Here is a 15970-nt window from a genome sequence, read left to right on the forward strand (position 1 = left end):
TTGAAAATAGAGGGAAAGCAAGCAGAGTTGAAGGACAGGTTGAACAGTTAGCGAGGTGAGAGGCCACTTAAAGGGGCAATAGGCTTGACTATCTGAGGAGCAAGAGGGTCTGAGGGGTTGGCCTTCATCAGTAGAGACATAGCTTCTTCAGTATTAGTATGACTATATTGGGAGATGATGGTGGTAGAGTAGGCAGACTGCAGAATGTAGGAGAAGGGAGTGGGAGGAAGGTCAGGAGAGAGTCTATAATTTTGGGCAGTTTTGTGGCAGAGTATTTAGCTAAGTCATTAGCTGTGATAGTGGAGTTGATAGTCATAGATTTAGGAGGCATGAGAAGTGAGTTTAGGGTGCCCTGTAGGCAGCAGGGATGGTTGGAGTGAGAGCCAGTGTGGAGGAGGTAGAATTCCCTTTTCACTCTATCAAACGAGGACTTTAGAGAGTTCAGGGCGGAAAGGTAGAGTTGCAGGTTTTCATGTGAGTGGGTACACCACAATTGTGCAGCAGGCAATGCATGTATGTGTGGAGACCGCGTATGAATGGGGTGACCAATGATTGACGATGCTGAGACATAGGGGTGATAGTTAGCAATGGGAAGTAAGAGGAGAATGAGTCATACAGTAGGGCTTGGAAGCTGGAGAAGGCGGTGTTAATGGAAGAGGATCAAGTGTGAAGGATAAGAGTGAGAACTGTACGTCAGAGAGAAATGAAGGGTTGGCAGAAGGTTTCATTTTCATTTAATAATAGGTGTGGCAAGTGCTGGAAAGGAGATAGTGGTGGAAACAATAGAGTGATGAAATAGGGATGGTATGACAGTACTATTAGTGGCTCAGAGAGAGGTGGAGACCCATAAGAGATCTAAAGAGTTATCCCGGGTATGGGTAGGTAGTTTATCGATAGAGTGGAGAGCGTGATCACTATGAAAAGACTGAAGTTCAGATTTCTGAGAAGTGGATGGAGAGGGAAGGTTAAAGTGACCTAAGAAAATGAGGGGCTGCTTAGTGGAAAGAGAAGCAAGGAGTTGCCCAAGTTCATCAAAGAAATGTCCAGTGGGACCAGGAGGGCGATAGATGAAGATGATGTGAACCGAGTAAGGAGGAGCAGTGGTAAAGGTGGTGAATTCAAAAGAGGTAGCAGAGGACATGGCATTGGAGGTATGCAAGGCATTGAGGTGGGAAGAGAGTAGGTGTTCGGCACATCAACCTCTGCCAGCCAAACGAGGAGAGTGAATGAAGGATTTGTGTAGGGCCGCCAGAGTGTCAGTATCAGATGGAGAAATCCAGGTTTCAGTGATAGCAAGAAGGTCTATGGGAGGAGAGCTGGCATGAACGTAGTCAGTGATAAAGGAAGTTTTCTTGCATATGGACCAAGCATTACAGAGTGCAATGTTCAATTGATGCAGTAAAGAAGAGTAGAGAAGTTGAGTTTCAGAGGAAGAGAGGCGAGGTGCATACGTGTTAGGGGAAGTATGATTAGCTTGTCGGCTTTGTTTGTAGGGAGTAGGTGAAAGAGAGATGGACTAGTGAGAGTTTCCAGTTGTGAGTTTTATAATAGGAATAGGAAAGGAGGAAGTTGTAGCATGGGTCGAGAAAGCATAGGTAGAGGTGAGTAGGAGACTCAGCAGGAGAAGCAGGAGTGAATGCATTGTAGTTGACTACCACACTGTGGAGAGACAACGCAGTAATTAGGCAAAGAGGCTGGTCAACGGCCGACCTTCACCCTTCACTGTATCGCCCTTTACTGGGACGGCCCGGGCTGAACGCTTCCCTCTAGGGAGTTCAGTAGTGATGACACACGCTCTTGTCACCTGACCGCCTAGTTACTATGGATGTGCAATCATTGGTTGGCCATGTTATAGTAAGAAATGCAGCATCAAGATTCTGATGAAGGATTAGGTCTGCTGTAAATGGAGCATTAGAACCAGCAGACCTAGTATTCAATAAATCCATACACCTGGAAAAATATAGGCTGCCTTCTATGAGAGCTCTTCTGAAACATTGATTGAAATAGCTTTCTCCAAGGTAACGGGGGCAGAATGACTAAGGACTTTCCTTATATCATTAGTACCGGGCACAGATCCAGTACAAGAAGCAATACCATTGATGCACAACTTGTGCGAGGAATGGCCAGGCAGAGAGCCCTTTTCTAGTGTTTACTTTTAACAAATTCTCAGAGGGGAACATGGTACAGGGGTCCATCATGAATAATCCAACGGTAAACTAAAGACTCTACGTACAAAAAGTAGTTCTGTTATTTACAATCATGACCTTATAACCCTAGTCCACAGACTTATCAGCCAATCGTCACTCTTGTTAGGCCTGATCTTGTCAAGGGAGGCCACTCTTTGATATCTTTGGAAAGACCCAGTAAAAACAAAAGTTGACCGGAGAGGGAATTCATAACTATCAGTGTTACAAGGTCACGTTATCCACAGCCAATGGAGGGCTGTGGAAGAGTCCACAAAGGCACAGGACAGTGGTCTGGCACAATGTTACTGCTGCCTTTTCAACTATTGTTTAATGTACATGAAAAACTGAATACATTGTGTTGTTTCTAATATTGTAGTTTTGTAACTATGTAGCATGTATTAATGTCAGGTATTTTACTTCAAGCAGTTGCCTTGTTCTGTGGTAGCATCACCAAAGGTGCCCTACTCTAGATTTTGTATAATTTGTTTCTTTGGGAATCACAAAAAATATTTCCTGATGTTTAGAGAGATAACCACTCAACGTTAAGGGCAGTGTAAGGTAATACATGTAAATGTAAGCATTAATCACTAGGGAGCATAAGGGAGCTGAGGTGCAGAAAGCAAAGTGATTTGCCAATGGTCACAAGATGTGATGAAGTGTGGAGTCAGACTTAAAACTCTGGACACCTGAAAAAGCAAGTGTCATTACACTTCATCTCCTAGTACGAGAAACACTGCGTAGAGGAGGAGCTAAGTACCTCTACCAGAGGTTCCGCCCCTATTCTGCCTATATGTTGGCAACCGGAAATTGTGACATGCGCAAAGCCAATAATGGTGCCTATATTGCAAAATGTCTTTGAAACAAGGTATCCATTGAGAAAACCCAGAGAAATGACCGTCTTCTGAAGGAAATTCCGGAAGAAGTATAAAAATGAATGAGAGGATTGGTGACGTCACATAAAGCAGAAGTGACACACCCAGAAGGGATGCGAATGAACAAAGAATATAGACCTTATATAATCTGATGATGAAGTAGCAAAGTGACCATTATTTCGGGAGCGAGATGAAGATTGCACGTGCAGAGAAGCACTGAAGAAGATGCAAAACCATTTTACAAATATACATATGCAGTAACGCAAGTAAGTAATCATGAGGCTGGCTACGTAGTGAATAGATTGCAGGTGATGCGCCAATGTATATATATTTAGGAATGTATAGAATCTGGATGTTCTACAATGCATTTTAGTAAACTTAGACCCCGTGAATGAAAGGGCTGGAAGTGTGGTGCAGCAGAATAAGAATAGCTGACGGGGAAGGAAGATTCGAGAAGGCTTGCCTGGTCCAGTGTCAAAAGTCGGGCCGTTGAGAGCCTAGTTATCTACTCGAGAGGATTCAATAACGTGAGACGCAAACTAGGCTCCTGTTTGAGGTGTAATGGAAAACCACTGGAAGTGCCAAGATTTCTTCATTTAATATAATTAAATACAACGAAGGAGCTCAAAACGTGGTATCCAGTCACTTGGTCATATGAAAATAGACTTTGGGGAAAACTACACCGATACCAGAAGATAAGGCCATGCTCACACTCCCTTTCATTCTCAGGCATAGTGTGCCTCTGCGAGGCCGAGTTCAAACAGATTTAATTGGATGGCAGACCGCAGAAGTCATGATGGATGTTGGGATAATTGGGTGGGGAGGCCTGACCAGGCCAACCCCCCAGCACCTGGGGTACCAGTTGTATTTTGCTAGCGAGTGGAATATTCCAGAAGGGTATAAGCGTGCCAACCAATTGCAGAGGGCCACGTAGTAAAGAGCCCTATAGTTTGCGAACTATCAGTCTGGCACGGAAGATGACTTGCACTTGGGGTGGCCTTATTGTCCACCTGATCTTAGAGACCCAATCATGACCCTGTATCCCATAGAAAGTATATGTAGATGTTCCCCATAGACTAACTACAATCCCTAGTAGGTTTTCTTATTTTGCCACATAGAATGATGTCACTTATGACACATTTTTAGTATAAAAGAATGTTTTTTATGATGTTTTCAAGAACTCGTTGAGCGAGCTGTGCAGCATCCATTGATGTCCGTTGTACTCCCTGTTTTAAAGATTTGTTATTGAAACAGCCTTGATTTTTCCAACTTCCTGAGTCGGTCCGATTATTGATGTACGAGTAAGATCTGCATCCCCATCTATCTCAAATACTGTTACCTCATCTTAAAGGACCCACCCCTGGGTTCAACTGGCAAAAGGAAAAGAGACATTTTTTGTAGCATATTGGTAGCTCTTGAAAGCTTTTAGGTCTGGTGCAGTCATAGGCGCTTGCCAAACATGTGCAGAATTCCCTCCTTTCCGACCAACTTATGTTTTCCAATCAGCGTCTGCCGACAAAATGAGCCAGCAGAACATTTAAGCACATAAGCTACTTGGGTTTTTAGATATGTAATTTTCAAAGTCCTATTGTTAGAGATTTCCCATTACAAAGAAACCAAGAGAAGAGCCTCCAGTCTCGACTATGAGAAAACCCTGTACCACCACTCATCACATTGCAGACAACTCTTACTGCATTATGACAGATCTGTATAGTACTACCCACCCTAGAAAGACAACACCGCATACCATGGTAAAATAGCCTCCTTACCACATTCAAGATATCAGCATCTCCTACTTCCACCACGTCAGCCTCACTGAAAGTATCTTCTGTATTCAATGGGGAGGATTGAGTTACTCTGCTCTGGAAAGAAGACAAGATTTGAAAATAACGAAATGTCAGCCCTCAATGTAATTTGACCAGCATGATTATATTTAGTTTGAGTTCGCAATTTAAATTTTTGACACTGAATGTCAAACAAAATGTGACCCTTTCTCACATGGATTAGGATTTATGTCAGGTGGGGTTCACTGTCACTGTCCAAACATTGGTGGCAGATCATTGTCCAGTGATCGTCTGCACATCTTCATGGCTTGTTGGATCATAAGGAAAATAGAATATGTTCCAGCATGCATAACCGAAATGGTGGTCTGCTAATCAGACCCCCCTTCCAGAAAAGTCTGTGCCAAAAGCATAGTGTAAACCTGTGCCCTGCTGCATCAGTCTCCCTGATCTACATATGCTGCACTCCAGTGTCAGAGAGAAGTTTCAGAGGTCACAGTTGCCTTGTTAGACAGTTGCATATGACAGCAAAGTAACTGCAGACAGCGGTTGCATTTAACTCTGATCTAAAACCATATTAATATGAAAAACTACCAGCTGGTGGCAGGATAATCCTGAAATATATGCCATACATAGGCATTGGTTTGATGGCTGGTAGTTGACATAATTTATAAAGCCACATGAAATTGGATTCATACCAGTGTTGGCCCTGTGAGCACAGACTAGCAATGAGAGGCTATGTGGGTTCCAGTCAGCCTGCCAGACTGTCTACATTCCAGTAAATGAGACAAAAGGCATTGTGCCAGCCTCTATCGACTCTCTGGGAGGATGGGTAACTTCTCCCTGCATTGCCCGATAGTTATCACCATGAGAACTCCTGGAAACCTAGCTTCAAAGAGGCACTTCCATAGCAAAAGGCCTCACACAAGGGGGCTGCACAACAGAGAGCCTTTGAAGATGAAGGCTTGGGAAGGGGACAGAGGTAGGGCAGTCAAAGGGCATACATGGGATTGAGGAAGGGCTACTCCATCTTGCTTTACTGTGGAATTGTATTCCCTTCCTGTCCTCTCTACTTCCTGTAGAACAAGGCACTCTGGGTATGGCATCAGGAGTAATGGGTCACTTGTCACAAGAACAGGGATTGGACCTCTTAAATCAGGCTTGCTATCATACAATTCCCTGTGCCCTTTTATCTATACAAGAGGGGGCCTCCCACTCCTTCTGAAATTCACATTTCAAGAACACCAGGAAGAATTAATTTCGACCCTGTTGGGAGAGCAGTCTTTTCCAAAGCCCTCTTAGAGGGGTGAAGACAGGTGTTTAAAGATAGAAGAAAGCTCTGCTACCTACCCATCCACAGAGCACATTGGGGATGACTTTGCTAAGGTCCAAGGCCTACCACTCCTCTAGCAAACCTCCCTAAACTGGAAGAGCAGGCACTGAAAAGAACTTAACTCCCTCTAGAGCCCCATGACGTGGGACTCGCAGCATCCAGAGCACCCAAATACTAAGGTTTCATCGCTTAAAGCCGCATTTGAACCGTGTTCGTTGCTTTCAAATCACCAGGACCCGATGTGCTGCCTTAGGTACACGCCTTCGAACTTGAAATCGCTGTTGCTGGATCATCAAACTGGCCTGATTGGTATCGCCCCTGCAGAGCCTAGTCAAGTCACATGTCTGGCACGAGCATCAGCGCACGATGCATATGTCATTGAACTACTGTTTTATCTAACCAAGCAATGAAACGCCAAAACCTTGCATCAAAGGTGAACTCAAACTGCTGGATCATCGTGTCACACATCGACCCGAACCAGCAGTATTCCTATTTTGGAACCACACTCGATTGTTGAACCACTTCTGGTAGTCCTTTAACCTGCATTGCTTAACTCCACCTTCAAGCACACAGAACATCGCTCGAACACGACTTGGAGCTGACTCGCCCCCTGGGACCAACGCGTCTCGCCACCTTCAAACCCGGTTTGACCCACAAGCTTAACATCTCCAGGCCAGATTCGACCCCATCATACCAATTATGATCTGTAAACATGTACTATGAGAGTCCCTGTCCCCTTGGTCCATTGTTGGGGCATTAGAGACTGGTTTAGGCCCTTCTGCATCTTTTCCCAACATAAGATAACCTTTTGAGTGACATTACTCCAATACTTGCCTTTTTCGTCTATGATAAAGTAACCAGAGTGCTTACACATACGTATTCTGCATTTTCTGACTTCTTTAGGAGAGAAGGGTTTATCGTGTTTTTGATGGTTACATACTTGATTTGTTTAGCTAATGTATATTGTATTGAACCTTGATTGGACACTGGAACTGGTGTGCTATTGCTATTTGGGTTACTTGCAACTCACATTCACATCCCTTCTAAACATATAGCCGTTCCACCTGCCCACATTACCACAAAAGATAAATGAAGTATATCTCTTGGATGTGCCTATTTTAATTTTATCATTGGGATCACTGCTGGTTTGTAGAAGTGTGAGGTGTTAGGGAGAATTCTCTGTAAAGGCTAATTTCCCAAACCTAGTGAGTCCCCCAGCAGCTTTGCTGGATTTTTGGGGTTTATTTTTTTCTCCTGCTAAGAGTGAGACTCTTTCCTTGTGTTTTATGGGCTATGGGGTCTTTTACTCCATAGGTTCTCATGTGTTTTTGATGTGGGTTACACAGCACCCTCCGTGCCGTAACCCAGGGGTGTCGTACGGACCCCCAAACATAGACTCCATACCCTGTGACTGACTACTGTCTCACAGGGCATGTAAAGTCACCATTGGCTTTACTAGTCCCAAATTATGAACTGAAACCAGTACAAACCATCATATTGTGGACGTACTGGTCGGGGCAATTCGATTGCCCCAGGGTCTGTTGTTCGAGGGGGCACGTCTCCGTCCCCCCTGATCGAGTTTTGTCTGGTGGCAGTGGATACTACTTTTTATATTCGACCACGAATATATCTCTATGGGATTTTCCCATTGTTTGAGGCTACCAACTTTAATTATTTAATTCCTATAGCCTCGAACATACCGCTGGTTTATTTATTTAATATTAATTCACCGGTTGGTATTTTTTGCCAGAACTCGATTCTAAAGTGGAGTTTGTGTTCTCTTCTGTGACTCCAACCCAAGTCGAGCCCTTTGTTCCACTTTTTGGTGGGCTTCTCCACGAAGCCTCCAAAAGTGGTGCCACTGTGTCTGGGTACCCCAGGGAGTGTGGGAGGGGGTTTAGGCACCCTGGACTGAGTTGCCTTGGCAACTCAAGTCGCACTCTTGTGTGATTGGCCCAAGTGGTGAGCCGGCTGGCTCACCACTTAGCATGTTTGATTGACAGGTAGGCTGAATGAATGGGGGTTTGCTGCATAAAAGCAGGGCTTTGGGGACTGGAACTTCAGAAGTCACCACAGGACCTAAGGATCCGAGGAGGGAGAAGCTGAGCCGACCTGCAACGACGACACCACCGGTGGAGCCCTGCTGAACCGTCTCACCACTTTTCCCGACGACAGAGGAGATCTCCAGTCCGGAGAGTCTTCTTCCTTTGACTGGTGGGGATAACCAGCTTTGCCTTCTTTTCACCTTCCTGGAGCATCTCGTGGCCACCGTGCCCGTGACAAGCACCCCGCAAACCGGAATACCACGGTTTACCACTACCGCGAAAAGAAGGGTAGTGCCTTTTAACCGAAGAACTCCGCGGCTGGTTTTTTCCCTGGCAGTGCAACGACCTTCATCTTTCCTCTACTGCGAGACCTTCTCTTCCTCTGGACGAAACATCAACTTGCACCCGCTGCCAGGAACAGCTGCCCCCGCTGGAGCTTCCTTCCCACTTAAGGTACTGTGTCCCGCCTGGCTTCCCTTGAGACAGATCGTTCGGGGTGACAGTAAAGCCTCGACCTTCTAACCTGGGCTGGCCTGGGACAACCTAGCTAACTTTTCCTGACTTTAATTTAATTCTTTGTGTGCGAACTATCTACAAGACTCTTTGCGCATACTGTGTGAACCTGGACCCCTCCTGCTTGCTCTCTCCAAGAGTGGGCCTTGCAATTGACTTCCTTGCTCTCCAGTAGAACTCTGCCTATCCTGCCTTACTGTGGTTCTCTTAAAAGTATTGAAATTTGTGTGCTTCCATAACTCTGCCCTTTTCCCTCCCTTTTTAATAACTTATTAGAGTGCCATCTTATGTTAAGCGCTCACCTCTGTCTGAAAATAAGTGGTGTTTCTCATTCAGACTTGTCTAATAAGTAATTAGGGTTGTATATATATAATAGTGACTGTGTGCTGAATTTACTTACCTCTTTGTGCTAGTGTAATCTACAAGTGTGTCTTTAAATAAATAACTATATACTTTTACACCAAAGCTCTGGTCAGTGTTTGCTTGTGCTACTGTATCTCTGTACCTATTGTGTATACTCTATATACTGCCTAACTCTTCTTGAGGGAAGTCTGACTGCTCAGCCACAGCTACCAAGTGAATCTGTGTGGTACAGACTGCTGCCAAGTGGGTTTACTGCCAAACACCTGCAGTCTTAAATCTTTTGCAGTGGTCCCAGAGGGAACTGCACAGGTTTCCGCCTAACATGAGGGCTGAGGAGGCGGTTTAGACACTACTTATCCTTGTACTCCTGCAGAATAGTTGTCATTTTGTCACACCTATTGCTAGGGAGCTTCTCTAACAAAGTAACTATGCACCTTCATCACTTCCAGGCTTCACTATGACAAAACCCTGTACATTGATGCCACTCAACTCATTGCACAGACAGCTCTTCCTGTATTATCACTGCACTGTGCAGTGCTACTCATCCTAGAGAGTCACGACACCACTGCATACCATGGTAAAAAAAAGCCTCCTTACCACATGTAAGAAATCAGCTTCTGCTTCCTCAACGTCAGCCTCAGTGAAACTATCTTCTATGTTCAAAGGGGAGGATTGAGTAACTCTGCTCTGGAGGGATGACAATAGTTGAAAGAAATGCAATGACAACCGTAACTGTAAATTAACCAATGCGATTGCATTCAGTTTAAATGTCAGAATGTCAAACGAAAAGTGACCCCTTCCCACATGGCTTAGGATTTGTGTCAGGTGGCCTATGTGTCACCATTCACACAGCGGTGGCAGAGGTGGTGGCAGAGCATTGTGCATTGGTCGTCTGCAAATCATTTAAGTCGAGGCTCATTGGATTATAAGGAAAAGATAATTTTTCACAGCATGTTGGTTGCTCTTAAAAGCTGTTAAGTCTGGTGCCTTCATAGGAGTTTGCCTCAGATGTGACAATTCCCTCCAGTCCGATCAGCATTGTGATGGGAACGAGTCACCCTCTGCATACAAGAGGGAGAGCCAGTGGAACATTTGAGTGCATATGCTACTTGGGTTTTTATATGTATAAAGTAACCATGGGCAGAGCCTTCATCTCTCCAAGGCTTGAATGACAAAGCCGTATACATTGATCATCATTCAGCATATGGCTCAGACAATACTTCCTGCATTAGGATAGCATTGTACAGCACTACTCATCCTAGAAGGGCAACACTGCAAACCATAGTCAAAAATACCCCTTACCACATACAAGAAATCAGCTTCTCTTGCTTCCTCAACTGCAGCTTTGCTTAACGGAGCTTCTCTGTTCAAAGGGGAGGATTGAGTAACTCTGCTCTGGAAAAAACACAATAGTTGAACAAAAATGTAATGCAAACCTTCACTGTAATTTGACCAGCGTGATTACATTTAGTTTAAGTTAGAACCTTAAATAGTTGGCAACTAATGTCAAACAAAATGTGATCCCTTCTCACTTAGCTTAGTATCTGTGTTATGTGGCATCCACCTCCACTGTCCACACAGCAGCACGTTGTGCAGTGATCATCTGCACAGAACTCCAGTGCCTCTGAGTCTTTGCCCCATAGCTGCAAAACTACCCGAGGTAGGCATCCTGGAATCAGTGCCCCGGGCCCTCCAGATCCCATCATTCTTTCAAATAAGGCTTGCCCCCAGAGTGTTTGGGTTGGTGGCGCAGAGGTTGCATCGCTTAAAATTCCATTCCCAGTAGGCCTCACCACAAGTACCAAGCTCTGCTGCCATTAGGAAGAGTTTATACTTCCTGGTTCTTTTCCATGAATATGTAGCAGCTCCATTATGATGCCGGGAACAGTATTTAACGCAGAATGTAGCACCTGAAAGTTGCTCCATAACTGAGTCCATCTTTGTGTCCTGTAGATTCCTTCGTGCATTCCTCTTGGACTTTGACCTTGTATTAATGACTAGACTGATTTTAGATTTCCCTTGGATTTGGTGCCTTGTTCTCCGGTCATGGTGCTTGTATTATCCTTGAAATCCTACCCTAGATTCGATAAGGCCTGGTTATCCGTCTGTCATCAGGTTTGCAGACTTGCATCAGTGCACCGTGAATACTTAAGTCTTATCTTCATGCTGTCAGGTTAACACACTTGCATCAGTGGATCATGGATGCTTGTTTCTCGTCCTTCTGTGGTCATGTTCGTGGACAGTCCGCCAAACAGCTCCTGTCACATTCATTTGGATTATCTATAACCTGACAGAAAGGACCAACTTCCTCTAATCTATCTGGAAACAGGAAGGTTGAGTAGTTTAAATAATGATTTCTCTTACTACCTTGCTTATCTTTTCAGCCTAAAGAGAGAACCCGGGTGATCCAGTCCTTTTTTCTCCTTGTCACCTTTTACCCTATTCCCTCAGGATCACTGTCCGAGCTGTGATTCTCGGGAGAGATGTGGAGGTCTGTTTCTGTTGGCCTCTTTATAGAGGGATCCCATGAGGGATGTCAGACATTTGGAGGAGGTTGTTCAACAAAAAGTATTGGCCACATGAGGACAGGAAGAGCAAGGTTAGATTTGAAGTGCCTAGGTGTGAATCCAGAAATTCTTCAGAAGCGGGAAATCTGTATTTTGAAAAAGTATTGGGTGGGTAGACAGGCTGGATCGTTACTAGAGACTGGGAAACTTCTAACGTGTATGAATTATTTCGATTACATTGGGCCTCATTACGACCCTGGTGGTAGAGTCATAATGGCGACGGTAGTGCTGCCAGCACTGTTATCACTCTACCGCCACATTACGAGTTCTGCTTGCGGGGCCGCTCTTCACGCCTGGTCAGACCAGACATTCAGAGTGGCACCCGCTAGCAGAACAGGATGGTAGCAATGGTCCCGTTACGAACGGGTGTGTTGTTACCATACCGGTACATCCCCAATAGGGCTCAATGGGAATGGGGACGTACCGGGTCAGGGTTCCGTGAATGGGAATTACCGGGCTCGCAAAGGTCGGAATGGCCCAGTTATTCCCATTTTGCGGGACCCGGATCCGAGTTTGGGGGTAGCCATGCCGGTAAAAATGGCATGGCTACCTCCAAACTCGTAATGAGGCCCATTGTATTTGATAGGATGGTGTGATAGCGATACCTATATTGGATTCACAACATCAACTGTAAGTTCTCGTTTACCTGTGCCCACGGGGGGCAACTGAAGCTCGCAGTTAAGACAGGAGCAAGAGCGAGTTGGGATTGGAATCACCAAACAGCTTGTGTCATTGTGAGTCCGGTGAAGCTGAGACCTATATTCATATTCTCTTTTCTTTTGTTCCTGTTGCTTGCACCTCAGGGCATCTTGGCTAATCGCAATTATAAGAGGCGCTGGGGTCAAACCGGTATCTGAAGCTTTGTTCCTTCTATTCTGTGGCTCAAGCGAGGTGCCAGATTTGACCACTTTGCAGTTTTTGAGTAAAGCCTGACAGAGGGGACGAAGGATGTTTTCAGATGAATGTAATAGCAGCAGTGTCAAGGGAGAAAGGGTAGCACAGAGTAGCCCTTCTATTATCAGGAAGCTGTTTATGTACACTGCTCTGTGTTTTAGTCACCGGTGGGGTAGAATGTGGAAATGGTTGGTGGCCCTCAAGGTTTATGCCATCCTTTTTGTCTTTCTCTTTAGTAATGTTTTTAAATGTTGGTATATTTAGATGTTTGCTCCATTATTTGGCTCAAAGGGCCTGATAGCATATAAACAGAGCCGTTAAATTGCGTACAAGGGTGTTTGGTTTTAGTTTTACGTTTCCATTTTTCAAACCGTTATGGTTATTGGATATTCCTTGCATAATAAACACTGATTGATAAAGATGTTTTAAACAAAAAATGAATGTGCACAGTAGGGAATGCGTGGAGGGAATACTAACACTAGCAGGCCAGCAGAGCGATGACTAGTAAACCTGACACCTTTCACCACTGCCTGCACTAGGACAGCACCTCCCAAGCCTTGTCTCAACTAGATGGTCAACATTTATCCCAGCACAGTATATACTGCAGTACTTCCCTCACCACTGCTAGCAGTAGAAGATAATTGCCACACTCAGTACTGCAAGTGGTGGATGGTAAGTCTTCCTTGGGCACAGTTTATCATTTAAGAACAGGGGTGGTGGCACCTCAGAGATCAATAAATGGTGGGAACATGAAAACCCAACTAGACCCATCCTACAGGTGACTGGATAGAGGACAAGGGGCTCTGGAACCAAGAGACTTGCAGAATGGCTCAAAGTAACTGCATAGAACAGTCCTGATAACATAATGCTGTCTGACACAGCAAAGTGGCATAATGTGCCTGCTGCAAAGATTGATATGTAACCTGCAAGTCAATGGATTCAACTGGTTCCAGCCACAATTAAATAGCTTAAAGGATTCATGATCTTGCTGGGGGACGTCTGTGCATAACTTACAAGTCACGCCTTCTGTTTCTAGTAATATAACTCTGCAAGCTAATGTAGTAGAGAATCAGTGAGAGGGGTTCAGGAGAAATCAGGGGATTCGGAGTATGAATGCAATGGGCATGACAGGAATGACAAGGAGGAGATGGGTTTGGACAGTGCATTGGCGGCTGAGAGTAACCAGTTCCAGCTTTACAAAATATATATGAAACTAGACCACTGCCAGGTCAGTCAGCAATGGCAGCAGGTGAAAAATGAAACCTGTTTGTATGTGAGTCACAGATCTTATCGAGTGACTTTGCTGGGTGTGTGTGCATTGCGACAGGACTCTCTACTAAAGCCTTTTAGTACATGATCTGTCTCTCCTGGAGTACCTAACCACATTAAACTCCAAGGAAAAGACTGTCCACATATGCCTTCAAATATTCTCAATGGGAAAAAAAGGTAGCAGCCTCATAAGACTGGAAACCTTTATGTTCTCTTAGCTGCTTCTCTTGCTATGCCCTGCTATCAAGAGACTGCAGAGGCATGTGCAGGTAGAAGAACCCAGCCCACCTACAGCTGCACAATATTTGCTGCCCAGCCTGAGTGAAGGGCTTCATCTGCTTGGCTCTCTTTGTCACCTCACCAGCATAGCTATCAGCCTTCTCCCACCGTTCTTTGAGACAGTTTGGCTTAATTTGCACTTTCCTATGCCAGTGGCTGCCCCTGTCAAACCAAGCATAGGCAAAGTAGGCAAGTTCTGCAAGCCCACTGAGGGAATTGTCCCATTCTACCATCTACCAGGACTCTCCTGGATGTGACCACAATGACTGTATCCATGTCTAGTTGAATGTTGCTATCAGCTGGATTTTATGCAGCCTATTCATCTATCCTGAACCTGACAACTTTAGTATTGGCTGGGTGTTTAATGTACTATTGTTAGGGTTTCAGCACCTCATTTAACAGTGGGATATATATAACAGAAAACATTTCCAACAGAAAATCGTGCTATTTGCAATGATGACATCTGGGATGAGAAAGAGACCGATCAGGCTCAGGTTTTCCCAAAGGTGGTTTTACCCTATAATCGTACACCTTATTCAATATCTTCAAATATATGGGTTGCTATTATTTGTTTTATATTCTGGGTCGGTTTACCAGATTACATTTTCATGCAAATCTTGCTCATCCTGGCGTGGTGAAATTGTTGACTAAACAGACTGTTTTGTACCAGATGATGTCTCTTTAGTCTATTTTAAAGGAATCTGTTATTGGGTATGTGGCGCAGGATGACACCAACGCAAATGAAAACAAAGTACAAGTCAACACCTTCATTCGTCTTATCAGGAGGGGTGGCATAACATCTACAGGTCCTGGGAAAGTTACACTATAATCATACGGGTCACTCTGGTAAGGTGCAAGCATGGATCAACTGGGTCCCAACTATGGGGATATTGATCTTCCCCAGGATTCCCTAACTAAATGTCTCAACAGTCCCCTTCCAAACTCTAGCCATGGGTCAAATTTCTGGACCTGTTGCTTCTGTAAGATTTACAAACAGCAGAAAGCCCCCCTCTATAGCAAGGTGACCTTCCTAAGTCAATTAAGGAGCTTCCCCTTTACCCACTTCCACATCTTCATCAAACCCGTCCTCAGCCACTGGCCTAAATCGGGAATGGACCTGAGCTGTGCTTTCTCAGCAACTTTCTGTCAGCATTTCCTCCTCCTCTGCCTTGCTTTTCAGCTCACACACCTTCTGCCCTCATGTTGGGAACCGCTCTGTGACATTCCCTGCCGAGTCTCAAACTCATTTATGGTGTTCCTGATTGCCTAGATTCCTCGATATTGGTCCTAATTGGTTATGCACTGATCCTTTTATTCTCCCTCAATGTGGTTGGTTACTCCCTTTTCCGATTAGTTCCAAAAGTGTTTCCCACTGATCATAAAAGTTCTCAATTGTGGTCACTCATTGTCCCCCTCCCCTTGAAAGTAATTTGGCTTAATTAGGGTCAGTTATGCAGTGGCTGAAGATTTAAAAGACCCACCAACCATTTTGAAGTCCTGCATAACTGGGAATTTGGCTCTACAGCAATCCACCCTGTCTCTGCACCAGCTCTGCTATACTGAAGCAGTTTGTATGTCTGGCAGGTGTATCTTTTTTCATACTTCAGGTCTGCACTGTAAAAAGTGGGAATCTCCTAGCAGGCACATTAGATGCAACATTGGGCACACTGGCTTGTGAAGAGGGTCTCTCCTCCATAAAAACTGTGCTAACATTTTTTTTTAGAGTATCTGGTCTGGGTGGAGGGGAAAAACATAATTCTCTCCGAATGCCCCTGCTGAGGTTGAAGACACTGCACGACCTATGATTCTGCATGCATACAAGAGGCATGGCTAGAGTACATGGAGATGATCTTGGGTTTTTCCCTATT

The 15970-nt window shown here is 44.8% G+C and overlaps 1 protein-coding gene across 1 annotated transcript in view; it reads right to left on the reverse strand.

Moving 5' to 3' along the window:
- LOC138568750 (uncharacterized) overlaps window positions 1-15970 on the reverse strand; it is an 810508-nt gene that overhangs the window by 139624 nt on the left and 654914 nt on the right. The window contains exons 10-12 of the mRNA XM_069646535.1: window positions 10396-10488; window positions 9691-9780; window positions 4828-4920 (exon numbers count right to left, since the gene is read on the reverse strand). Of these exons, the coding sequence (XP_069502636.1) occupies window positions 4828-4920; window positions 9691-9780; window positions 10396-10488 (276 nt within the window). The remainder of the gene's footprint in view (window positions 1-4827; window positions 4921-9690; window positions 9781-10395; window positions 10489-15970) is intronic.

This window comes from Ambystoma mexicanum, chromosome 2q (assembly GCF_040938575.1).
Source record: "Ambystoma mexicanum isolate Mex_15411 chromosome 2q, UKY_AmexF1_1, whole genome shotgun sequence".
NCBI classification, from domain to species: Eukaryota; Metazoa; Chordata; class Amphibia; order Caudata; family Ambystomatidae; genus Ambystoma; species Ambystoma mexicanum.